The sequence below is a fragment of the Catharus ustulatus genome, chromosome 23 (genome assembly GCF_009819885.2).
Source record: "Catharus ustulatus isolate bCatUst1 chromosome 23, bCatUst1.pri.v2, whole genome shotgun sequence".
NCBI classification, from domain to species: domain Eukaryota; kingdom Metazoa; phylum Chordata; class Aves; order Passeriformes; family Turdidae; genus Catharus; species Catharus ustulatus.
The window spans coordinates 1,180,628-1,192,911 of NC_046243.1; the positions used below are offsets into that span (position 1 = coordinate 1,180,628).

The 12,284-nt window shown below is 60.7% G+C and overlaps 1 protein-coding gene and 1 long non-coding RNA gene across 2 annotated transcripts in view; both read left to right on the plus strand.

Annotated features, from left to right (window-relative positions):
• LASP1 (LIM and SH3 protein 1) overlaps nucleotides 1-3,754 on the plus strand; it is a 45,304-nt gene extending 41,550 nt beyond the window's left edge. Inside the window, 3 exon segments of the mRNA XM_033079127.2 lie at nucleotides 399-487; nucleotides 3,111-3,140; nucleotides 3,142-3,754. Coding sequence (XP_032935018.1) covers nucleotides 399-487; nucleotides 3,111-3,140; nucleotides 3,142-3,285 — 263 coding nt within the window. The 3' untranslated portion in view covers nucleotides 3,286-3,754.
• A 5,882-nt stretch (nucleotides 3,755-9,636) lies between these two features.
• On the plus strand, nucleotides 9,637-11,806 carry LOC117006597. The gene is made up of 2 exons (XR_004420009.2): nucleotides 9,637-9,974; nucleotides 11,035-11,806. It is a non-coding gene; the product is annotated as an uncharacterized LOC117006597 (long non-coding RNA).
• Nucleotides 11,807-12,284: the final 478 nt, after the last annotated feature.

Sequence of the window (12,284 nt, forward strand, 5' to 3'; positions counted from 1 at the left end):
CTTTCCCAGTTCCCATTCCCAGTTCAGGATCCCTCAATCCCAGTTCCCCCATTCCCAGTTACCATCCCCAGTTCCCCATCCCCATTCCCAGTTCCCCATCCCCATTCCCAGTTCAGGATCCCTCAATCCCAGTTCCCAGTCCCCATTCCCAGTTCCCCATTCCCAGTTCAGGATCCCTCAATCCCAGTTCCCCATTCCCAGTTCACAATCCCCTCTCTCAGTCCCCCATTCCAGTTCCCCTTTCCCTGTTCCCAATCCCCATTCCTCAGTTTCCCCAACCCCATTCCCAGTTCCCATTCCCAGTTCCCCATTCCAGTTCACCATCCCCTCTCCCAGTTCAGGATCCACCATTCCCCATCCCAGTTCCCATTCCCAGTCACCATCCCCTCTCTCCCCAGTTTACCAGCAGCCTCCATCCCAGTCCTACGGCTACAAGGAACCGGCGGCTCCGGCCTCGGCCCCGCGCAACGCCCCGCCCGGGGGAGGGGTGAGTCCGGGGAGGGACCAGGGAGAGGTTTGGGGGGTGTTGGGTGTTTGGGTTTTGCCCGGGTCCCTGGCATGGTGACAGTGACCCCCGTGTGCCCTGGGGTTGTGACAGGGACACTTCTGTCCCCAGGGAGGGGCTGTTCCATGTCCCCACGGCTGTTCCATGTCCCTGTGTCCCCTGGGGCTGTGGCAGTGTTCCCCATGTCCCCATGGATGTGACAGTGACCCCGTGTCCCCTGGGGCTGTGACAGTGTCCCTGTATCCCCATGGGTGTTCCATGTCCCCATGTCCCCAGAAGTGTTTCCGCCCTGTTCCCCCCATGTCCCCACTGCTATGATAATGTCCCCAAGTCCCCATGTCCCCTGGGGCTGTTTCACGTCCCCGTGTCCCCACGGCTGTGACAGTGTCCCCTGTCCCCCCAGAAGCGTTTCCATGCTGTCCCCCTCATCCCTGCGTCCCTATGGCTGTGGACCATGTCCCCACAGAAGTGTTTCTGTGCTGTCCCCCAATGTCCCCGTGTCCCCACAGCTGTGACAATGTCCCCGTGTCCCCATGGCCGTAGCAGTGTCCCCATGTCCCCCAGAAGCGTTTCTGTGCTGTCCCCCTCCCATGTCCCTGTGTCCCCACGGCTGTGACAGTATCCCCCGTGTCCCCTGGGGCTGTCCCTCCATGTCCCCACAGCTGTGACAATGTCCCCACGTCCCCACGGCGGTAACAGTGTCCCCGTGTCCCCATGGCTATGACCATGTCCCCACGGCTGGTCCATGTCCCCGTGTCCCCACGACTGTGAGGAGTGTCCCCGTGTCCCCAGAAGCGTTTCCACACTGTCCCACCGTGCCCTCTGGGGCTATGACAATGTCCCCATGTCCCCATGACTGTAACAATGTCCCCGGTGTCCCCATGGCTGTGACAGTGTCCCCGTGTCCCCATGACTGTAACAATGTCCCCATGTCCCCATGACTGTGACAGTGTCCCCCATGTCCCCATGGCTGTAACAATGTTCCCTGTGTCCCCATGGCTGTGACAATGTCCCCATGTCCCCATGGCTGTGACAGTGTCCCCATGGCTGTAACAATGTCCCCGTATCCCCATGGCTGTAACAATGTCCCCATGGCTGTGACAATGTCCCCATGTCCCCATGACTGTGACAGTGTCCCCATGTCCCCATGGCTGTAACAATGTCCCTGTGTCCCCATGGCTGTGACAATGTCCCCATGTCCCCATGGCTGTGACAGTGTCCCCATGTCCCCATGGCTGTAACAATGTCCCCGTATCCCCATGGCTGTAACAATGTCCCCATGGCTGTGACAATGTCCCCATGTCCCCATGACTGTAACAATGTCCCCATGTCCCCATGACTGTCACAATGTCCCCATGTCCCCACGACTGTAACAGTGTCCCCGTCTCCGTGTCCCCAGAAGCGTTTCCGCGCTGTCCCCCCCGTGTCCCCATGGCTGTGACAGTGTCCCCGTGTCCCCTGGGGCCGTGACAATGTCCCCGTGTCCCCCAGAAGCATTTCTACGCTGTCCCCCCGTATCCCCACGGCTGTGACAATGTCCCCATGTCTCCACGGCTGTAACAATGTCCCCATGTCCGTAACAATGTCCCCGTGTCCCCAGAAGCGTTTCCCGCGCTGTCCCCCGTGTCCCCTGGGGCTGTAACAATGTCCCCATGTCCCCACGGCTGTGACAATGTCCCGTGTCCCCATGGCTGTGACAATGTCCCCGTGTCCCCCATGGCTGTGACAATGTCCCCATGTCCCCACGACTGTAACAGTGTCCCCGTCTCCGTGTCCCCAGAAGCGTTTCCGCGCTGTCCCCCCCGTGTCCCCATGGCTGTGACAGTGTCCCTATGTCCCCTGGGGCCGTGACAATGTCCCCATGTCCCCCAGAAGCATTTCTGCGCTGTCCCCCCGTATCCCCACGGCTGTAACAATGTCCCCATGTCCGTGACAATGTCCCCATGTCCTCATGGCTGTAACAATGTCCCCATGTCCGTAACAATGTCCCCGTGTCCCCCAGAAGCATTTCCACGCTGTCCCCCCGTGTCCCCTGGGGCTGTCCCCTCCATTTCCCCATGTCCGTGACGATGTCCCGTGTCCCCAGAAGCGCTTCCGCGCTGTCCCCCACTGTCCCCGTGTCCCCACAGCTGTGACAATGTCCCCGTATCCCCTGGGGCTGTTCTTTGTCCCCGTGTCTCCACGGCCGTTAACAGTGTCCCCTGGGACTGTGACAGTGTCCCTGTGTTCCCCAGAAACGTTTCCGCACTGTCCCCCTGTGTCCCCTGGGGCTGTTCCCTGTCCCCGTGTCCCCACGGCGGTGACAGTGTCCCCATGTCCTCACAGAAGCATTTCCATGCTGTCCCCCCTGTCTCTGTGTCGCTGTGGCTGTGACAGTGTCCCCATGTCCCCATGGCCGTAACAATGTCCCCATGTCTCCACGGCCGTGACAATGTCCCCGTGTCCCCAAAAGTGTTTCCGCGCTGTCCCCGCCATGTCCCCATGACTGTAACAATGTTCTCATGTCCCCATGTCCATGACAATGTCCCCTGTCCCCATGGCTGTAACAATGTCCCCATGTCTGTGACAATGTCCCCATGTCCGTGACAATGTCCCCTGTCCCCAGAAGCGTTTCCGCGCTGTCTATGACTACAACGGCGGCGGACGAGGACGAGGTGTCGTTCCAGGACGGGGACACGATCATCAACGTGCAGCAGATCGATGACGGCTGGATGTACGGCACGGTGGAGCGCACGGGGGACACGGGCATGCTCCCGGCCAACTACGTGGAGGCCATCTGAGCCCGGGGCCACCTCCTGCCCGCCCTGTCCCCTCCCCCCCGTGCGCCTCCTGTCCCCTCCCGCTGTCCCCGTGTCCCCTCCGGCTCCGGTTTTCTCTCGCCGGTTCAAAGCTCCGGGGCTTTCCTGCTCCTGTCCCTGGTGGGGGGAACCTCCAGAAATCCCAGAAAAGGGACAGGGACAGGGACAGGCCACATCAGGACCAAATCCACGCTGTGGGGTGGGAGAGGCGAGGGGGGCTCATCCCGAGGGTGTCCTGGGGTTCATCCCAAGGGTGTTCTGTCCCCTGGGCTCAGGGATGAGTTTGCAGCTTCTCAGGCTCATCCCGAGGTTGCCCTGAGCTCAGGGATGGGTTTAAAGCTCCTGGGGCTCATCCCGAGGTTGCCCTGGGCTCAGGGATGAGTTTGCAGCTCCTCAGGCTCATCCTGAGCTTGCCCTGGGCTCAGGGATGAGTTTCCAGCTCCTCAGGCTCGTCCCGAGGTTGCCTTGAGCTCAGGGATGAGTTTGCAGCTCCTCAGGCTCACCCCAAGGTTGCCCTGGGCTCAGGGATGAGTTTGCAGCTCCTGGGGCTCATCCCGAGATTGCCCTGAGCTCAGGGATGGGTTTAAAGCTCCTGGGGCTCATCCAAGCTTGCCCTGAGCTCAGGGATGAGTTTAAAGCTCCTCAGGCTCGTCCCGAGGTTGCCCTGAGCTCAGGGATGGGTTTGCATCTCCTCAGGCTCATCCTGGGGGTGCCCTGAGCTCAGAGCTGGGTTTGCAGCTCCTCAGCCTCATCCCAAGAGTTCCCTGGGCTCAGGGATGAGTTTGCAGCTTCTCAGGCTCATCCCGAGGTTGCCCTGAGCTCAAGGATGGATTTAAAGCTCCTGGGGCTCATCCCGAGATTGCCTTGAGCTCAGGGATGGGTTTGGAGCTCCTGGGGCTCATCCCAAGGGTGCCTGGGGCTCAGGGATGGGTTTGCAGCTGCTGGGGCTCATCCCGAGGTTGCCTTGAGCTCAGGGATGGGTTTGGAGCTCCTGGGGCTCATCCCAAGGGTGCCTGGGGCTCAGGGATGAGTTTGCAGCTCCTGGGGCTCATCCCAAGGGTGTCCTGGGACTCATCCTGAGTGCCCCGGGCTCAGGGCTGGGTTTAAAGCTCCTCAGGCTCATCCCAAGGTTTCCCTCGGCTCAGGGATGGGTTTAAAGCTCCTCAGGCTCATCCTGAGGTTGCCCTGGGCTCAGGGCTGGGTTTGCAGCTCCTGGGGCTCATCCCGAGCTTGCCCTGAGCTCAGGGATGGGTTTAAAGCTCCTGGGGCTCATCCCGAGGTTGCCTTGAGCTCAGGGATGAGTTTAAAGCTCCTGGGGCTCATCCCGAGGTTTCCCTGGGCTCAGGGATGGGTTTGGAGCTCCTGGGACTCATCCTGAGGTTGCCTTGAGCTCAGAGCTGGGTTTAAAGCTCCTGGGGCTCATCCCGGGGGTGCCTGGGGCTCAGGGATGGGTTTGCAGCTCCTCAGGTTCATCCCGAGGGTGCCCTGGGCTCAGGGATGAGTTTCCAGCTCTTGAGACTCATCCCGAGGTTACCTTGAGCTCTGGGATGGGTTTTAAAACTCCTGGGACTCATCCCGAGCTTGCCCTGAGCTCAAGGATGGGTTTAAAGCTCCTGGGTTCATCCCGAGGGTGCCCTGGGCTCTGGGATGGATTTAAAGCTCCTGGAGCTCATCCTGAAGTTTTCCTGAGCTCAGGGATGGGTTTAAAGCTCCTCAGGCTCATCCCGAGTGCCCTGAGCTCAGGGATGGGTTTAAAGCTCCTCAGGCTCATCCCAAGGTTGCTCTGGGCTCATCCCGAGTGCCCTGGGCTCAGGGATGGGTTTAAAGCTCCTCAGGCTCATCCTGAGGTTGCCCTGGGCTTGGGGCTGGGTTTGGAATGAGCCCCCCCTGGAACTGGGATGAGCTCTCTGGAACTGGGATAAACTCCCCAGATTGGGATGAGCTCTCTGGAACTGGGGTGAGCTCTTTGGAACTGGGATGAGCCCCCTGGAACTGGGATAAGCCCCCCCAGACTGGGATAAGCCCCCCCAGATTGGGATGAGCTCTCTGGAACTGGGATGAGCCCCCCCCAGACTGGGCTGAGCCCCCCCAGACTGGGCTGAGCTCCCCCACATTGGGATGAACCCTCTGGAACTGGGATGAGCCCCTCTGGAACTGGGATGAGCCCCTCTGGAACTGGGATGAGCCCCTCTGGAACTGGGATGAGCTCCCACAGATTGGGATGAGCCCCTGGAACTGGGATGGGCCCCCCTGGAACTGGGATGAGCTCTCTGGAACTGGGCTGAGCCCCCCCAGACTGGGCTGAGCCCCCTGCAGCTCCAGCTCGCTCTGGGCTGGGCTCTGGGAGTGTCCTGGGGGCTCCTTTTCCTGCCCCCCCCCAGAATTTTCCTGCTTTTCTCCTGCTGCTGCTGAGTGCTGCCACCACCCTGGTGCTGCCACCACTGTCCCCTGACCCCATTGTCCCCTGGCCATTGTCCCCTGGCCCCTGTGCCACCCCGAGCCCCCTGCACCTCTCATTCCCAGCAGATTTTCGGGACCACTTTGGGATGGTGTCACGGACCAAAACCTCAAAGCCACCTCCCTGTCCCCTCCTCCTGAGGGGTAAAACTGGAACTGGGCCGGGAGGGAGGAGCAGGAACCTCTGCAGGGTCCGGGGGCAGGGCTGGGGACAGCGGGGATGTCCCCAAGGGGGGGTGGGACAAACGGGAATAAGGGACCAAAGGCAGCACGTGAAACATTCCCTGCTCCTGCTGGGGACACGGCCTTGGGGACACCTCCCTTCCTCGGGGCTGGGATTGGGGACAGGGAAAAGGGAATCCTGGCTGCAGTGGGGTGGGGACAGGGATTTAGGGTGACAAGAGCAGAGCACCCAGTCCAGGATGGGAATTCCAGCTGCAGTGGGATCAGGGATTTAGGGTGACACAGGAGCAACCAGGATGGAATTCCAGCTGCAGGGGACAGGGACAGGATTCAGGGTGACACAGGAACATCCAGGAGGGGCTGTCCAGGATGGAATTCCAGCTGCAGGGGGATCAGGGATTTAGGGTGACACAGGAACACCCAGGATGGGAATTCCAGCTGCAGGGGACAGGGACAGGGTTTGGGGTGACACAGGAACATCCAGGAGGGGCTGTCCAGGATGGAATTCCAGCTGCAGGGGGACAGGGACAGGGTTTAGGGTGACAGGACCAGCCAGGATGGGAATTCCAGCTGCAGTGGGACAGGGATTTAGGGTGACAATGACATCCAGAGTGGGAAGTCCAGCTGCAGGGGTCAGGGACAGGATTTAGGGTGACACAGAAACACCCAGGAAGGGCTGGGCTGTCCAGGATGGGAATTCCAGCTGCAGTGGGACAGGAATATCCAGGATGGAATTCCAGCTGCAGGGGACAGGGTTTAGGGTGACAGGAGCAGCCAGGATGGGAATTCCAGCTGCAGGGGACAAGGACAGGGATTTAGGGTGACACAGGAACATCCAGGAGGGAATTCCAGCTGCAAGGGGACAAGGACAGGGATTAGGGTGACACAGGAACATCCAGGAGGGGCTGTCCAAGATGAAAATTCCAGCTGCAGTGGGACAGGGATTTAGGATGACACAGGAACACCCAGGATGGGAATTCCAGCTGCAGGGGACAAGGACAGGGATTTACAGTAGTTTCACGAATACAAGCCGCACGGATTATAAGCCGCACCCCCGGTGCCTCGACAATGTTGCTGTCTTTGTCAATAGATAAGCCGCACCCCGAATATTAGCCGCACTTTCGTTCGTCGCGAGAATCCGTGCGCAGCTTTCACAAATTGGCCAATTAGTAACAGGATCGCGGCATAGCGGGCTTTACTGGCTCGGGGCGGGGCCAGGCAGGCTCGGCCCGCTCATGGTTGCCGACGGGGCCGGGTGGCCAGCTCAGCGCCACGGCTCGGCGGGGCTGGCCGGGTGGTGCTGCCGCCGCCGCCGGGCTCGCTGGCCCCCCTCTCCCGTCAGCACCGCCCCGCTGCCGCGTTCGCTCGCCCGGCTGGCAGGGCTGCCGCCGCCGCCGCCGGCTCGCCGTCCGCCCCGCTGCCGCTTTCCGCTCGCCCCGCGCCGCGCCTCGCGAGCGCCGCGCCCCGCCCCGCGCCGCGCCCGACCCGCGGCGCTTTCGCGGCTCGCGGCGGCGCTTTCGCGGCTCGCGGTTCGCGGCTCGCGGTTCGCGGCTCGCGGTTCGCGGCTCGCGGTTCGCGGCTCGCGGTTCGCGGCTCGCGGTTCGCGGCTCGCGGTTCGCGGCTCGCGGTTTCGCGGCTCGCGGTTCGCGGCTCGCGGTTCGCGGCTCGCGGTTCGCGGCTCGCGGTTCGCGGCTCGCGGTTTCGCGGCTCGCGGTTCGCGGCTCGCGGTTCGCGGCTCGCGGCGGCGCTTTCGCTCGCCGGGCGGCGCTTTCGCGAGCGCCGCTTTCGCTCGCCCCGCCGGCAGGGCTGCCGCCGCCGCCACCACGCTCGCCGGCCGCCCCCTCCGTCTGCACCGCCGCCGCGTTTCCTCGCCCTGGCCGGCACTGCAGGCCCCCGCAACCGCCGGGCTCCCCCACGCTGCTGGCCCCGATTATGCTGGGCTTCCCCCGCTGCCAGGCAGCCCCACCCGCCGGCCTTCCTGCTTCTGCCATGCTCCCCTGCACTGCTAGCCCCAGTTCTCCCGGGCTCCTCCGCCCTGCTGGCTCAGGCTCTGCCGCCCGCCCCCGACACTACTGGCCCCGCCTCTGCCAGGCTTTCCCACCTCTGCCGGGGCCGGCCGGGCTCCAGCTTGGCTTGGGGCTGCCGCGGGCTCTCACTTCCGTGTTGGCAGCTTTTAGAATTTTGTTAATAGATTAGCCGCCCCGGAATATTAGCCGCACTTCCGGGTTTCCACCAAAATTTTGGTCAAATTGGTGCGGCTTGTATTCGTGAAATTACTGTAAGGTGACACAGGAACACCCAGGATGGGCTGTCCAGGAAGGGAATTCCAGCTGCAGGGGACAGGGATTTAGGGTGACAGGAACATCCAGGATGGGAATTCCAGCTGCAGTGGGACAGGAACATCCAGGATGGAATTGCAGCAGCAAAGGGACAAGGACAGGGATTTGGGGTGACAGGAGCAGCCAGGATGGGAATTCCAGCTGCAGGGGACAGGGACAGGATTCAGGGTGACACAGGAACGCCCAGGATGGAATCCCAGCTGCAGGGGTCAGGGACAGGGTTCAGGGTGACACAGGAACGCCCAGGAGGGGCTGGCCGGGGTGGCAATCCCCGCTGGTGCTAACACAGGGAGCACAAGGGCAGGGGGAGCCGCCTCTCCCTCCTCAATCCTCTCAATCACGTTCTTGCCTGGGAATGGAGCGGGGGGGAGCATCAATGTGAATAAACCCTTTTTTAATGGACCAAATAACACAGGAAATTCCCTTTTTGGGATACAGACCTTTTTTTAATCCTCCCTCAAAACCATCATTCCTAAATTCTTCCCCCCTTCCCGTGCCTCTTTCACCCCCACCATGGGAAAACAAACCTCTTACTGCTTCATTTCTGCCTTGTTTCTCTCAACTTTATGCACTTTTTTGCCTTTTTTTTTCATAGCTGAAAAAGCACCTAAACCTGTATTTAAAATAAATAAATAAATAAAAGAGTAAAAAAAAAAAAAAAATTTAATAATAATACAAGGAAGAAGAACGATTAAAAAGCTGAATGAATTGCTTCTCATCACGTGCAAAAAAACAGATCTCGTCCATCCCAGCTTCCCTGGTTCTGTCTCAGTGCTGAGCTTAGAACGTGTTTTCCTTGGGATTTGTTGCTTGATTGGGGTTTTTGTCCTTGTGTCCTCTTTCCTGGGTTGAGCACCCACCAGTTTTAAAAAAAAAAATTAAATTATTTGGCTTTTTTTTTTTTTCCAAAAAAAAGAGAAAACCCACGGAATGGAACAACCCGGATTGAAAATAAAAGTTTAATTTTTACCTGCTGATTGTGCTGCCTTTGCTTGAGGCCGTTTTTCCTGCTGGTTTGGGACGAGGGGAACTTTCCAGAGCTGGGATTTTTCATCTCCCTGAGCCTGGGACATCCCTGGGGACCCTCCTGGGCTGCTCACGCCCCGTTTTTGCAAAGCCCGGGGCTGTGTTTTGGAGAATTCAGGAGGGATTTTCAGCGTAGGGAAGGATTTTATTTATCAAAAAGCGATGAAAACAAAGCAGCAATGCCAGGGAAAGCGAATCAACCTGGTCCTAACGTGACTTTACGCTCATTTTCCCTTTTTTTTCCACCTTTCCCCAAAGGATGAGAGAGGGGGGAACACCCCATGGGCACCCCCTGAAATCGGGAAGGAAGGAACAGAAGCGAAAAACCCTCCAGGGCTGGGCTGAGCCGGTTTTGGAGCTTTTATCTCCCTCTGGAGAGCGGCTCCATCAGCTCCGGCATCATCTCAGCATCCTGAGCGGAGCCAGGCGGGCGGGGACGGGAGGACGCAGCAGCAGCTCTGCCCCAAAATCCCAGTTTAAACCCAGCCTAAACCCCAAATTCCAGCCTAAACCCCATCCCTGCCCTACCACCCCCCTCCCTCACCATGCTGGACATTTTCATCCTGATGTTTTTCGCCATCATCGGCCTGGTGATCCTGTCCTACATCATTTACATGCTCTGAGGATGCGGGAGATGCGGCTCGGCAGCAGCCGGGAGGCGGCCGGGTGAGCTCCGGGTGTTCGGGACATGGGAGGGGGATGTGCAGGGAGCGTTTTTGGGTTCGGTGCTGCCGGATTTGGAACCGGGGGGGATTTTCCAAACCAGGCCGCTCAGCCCCGGCCTCTGCGCAGCTGCCGGGTCCGTCCTGCGGGATCAGCCCGCGTGGAGGAGCCGCTCCTGCAGCCGCTGCTTTGTTCCTGAGAGGGGCAGGAACGGAGCAGCCCCGGCAGGAACCGGGCGGGATCCGCGCTGTGCCAGCCCGAGGAGCCGAAGGAGCGTCCCGGACTCGGGGAGGCTGCGGCCCGCACGGAGCTGCTCCATTCCGCCTTCTCCCGCATGGAGCTGCTCCATCCCTGCTGCTCCCGCATGGAGCTCGGAGCTGCTCCATTCCTGCTTCTTCCGCACGGAGCTGCGCCAGTTCCGCTTCTTCCGCACGGAGCTGCTCCATCTCTGCTTCTCCTGCATGGAGCTCGGAGCTGCTCCATCCCTGCATCTCCCGCATGGAGCTGCTCCATCCCTGCATCTCCCTCATGGAGCTGCTCCATCTCTGCTTCTCCCGCATGGAGCTCGGAGCTGCTCCATGCCGGCTTCTCCAGCACAGAGCTGCGCCAGTTCCGCTTCTCCCGCACGGAGCTGCTCCATTCCTGCTGCTTTATCCCTGCTTCTCCCGCTTCTCCCGCACGGAGCTGCTCCATTCCTGCTGCTCCATTCCTGCATCTCCCGCACGGAGCTGCTCCATCCCTGCTGCTCTATCCCTGCTTCTCCCACACGGAGCTGCTCCAATTCCGCTTCTCCAGCACGGAGATGCTCCATCCCTGCATCTCCCGCACGGAGCTGCTCCCTTCCTGCTGCTCCATTCCCGCTTCTCCAGCACAGAGTTGCTCCATCCATGCTTCTCCAGCACGGAGTTGCTCTATCACCACCCCTGCAGCACGGAGCTGCTCCATCCCCGCTGCTCCATCCCCGCGGTTCCCTCACGGAGCTGCTCCATCCCCGCCGCTCCATCCCCGCGGTCCCGCAGCTCCGGGCCCGGCTCACGCCGCTCTTTTTTCTCCTCTCCCGCAGCCTCCGCCCGGTTCGGGTCCCTCGGAGCCCTGTGGAGCAGCGTTAACCCCTGCGAGCCCAGCGCGGAGCACGGAGCGCTCACGGAGCCGCCGGGACCGGAGAGGGGGGGGACACGGGAGGGGGCTCCGAGGAGCTGCCAGGACCCGGCTAATCCCCCTGCCAGGACCTGTGTCCTTCCCCTGCCAGGACCTGAGTCCTTCCCTCTGCCGGGACCCGGCTAATCCTCCTGCCGGGACCTGTGTCCTTCTCCCTGCCAGGACCTGAGTCCTTTCCCCTGCCAGGACCTGAGTCCTTCCCCCTGCTGGGACCCGGCAAATCCTCCTTCCAGGACCTGTGTCCTTCCCCTGCCAGGACCCGGCTAATCCTCCTTCCAGGACCTGTGTCCTTACCCTGCCAGGACCTGTGTCCTTACCCTGCCAGGACCTGAGTCCTTTCCCCTGCAGGACCTGAGTCCTTCTTCCTGCCAGGACCTGTGTCCTTCCCCCTGCCAGGACCCGAGCTTCCCCCTGCCAGGACCTGGGGCTCTCCCGGTGACGCTGGCGGTGTCCCCAGGGGGTGTGAGGGCTCCTGTCCCCCCCTCTGTGTCCTGTCCCCCCTCTGTGTCCTGTCCCCCCCTCTGTGTCCTGTCCCCCTCTCTGTGTCCCGTCCCCTCGGCATCAGCGCGTCCGAGGCCGCTCGTCTGAGCTTCAAACTCCAAATTTCAGGAAATCGCTTCTATTTTTAATGAGCAACGTCCGGGGATGGAATAAAGAGGAATGACCCGGGACAGGGACGATGGCTCTGGTGTCACTGTGGGAATGACTCGGGACAGGGACGATGGCTCTGGTGTCACTGGGAATGACTCGGGACAGGGACGATGTCACTGTGTCACTGGGAATGACCCGGGACAGGGACAATGTCACTGTGTCACTGTGGGGACAAACCCTGAGCGCAGGGGGATCCCGGGAATGCCGAGATCACAAACCCGGGAATTCTGAGATCACAAACCCGGGAATGCCGAGATCACAAACCCGGGATTGCCGAGATCACAAACCCGGGATTGCAGAGATCACAAACCGGGATTGCCGAGATCACAAACCCGGGATTGCCGAGATCACAAACCCGGGATTGCCGAGATCACAAACCCGGGAATTCTGAGATCACAAACCCGGGATTGCCGAGATCACAAACCCGGGAATTCTGAGATCACAAACCCGGATTGCCGAGATCACAAACCCGGGATTGCAGAGATCACAAACCCGGGATTGCCG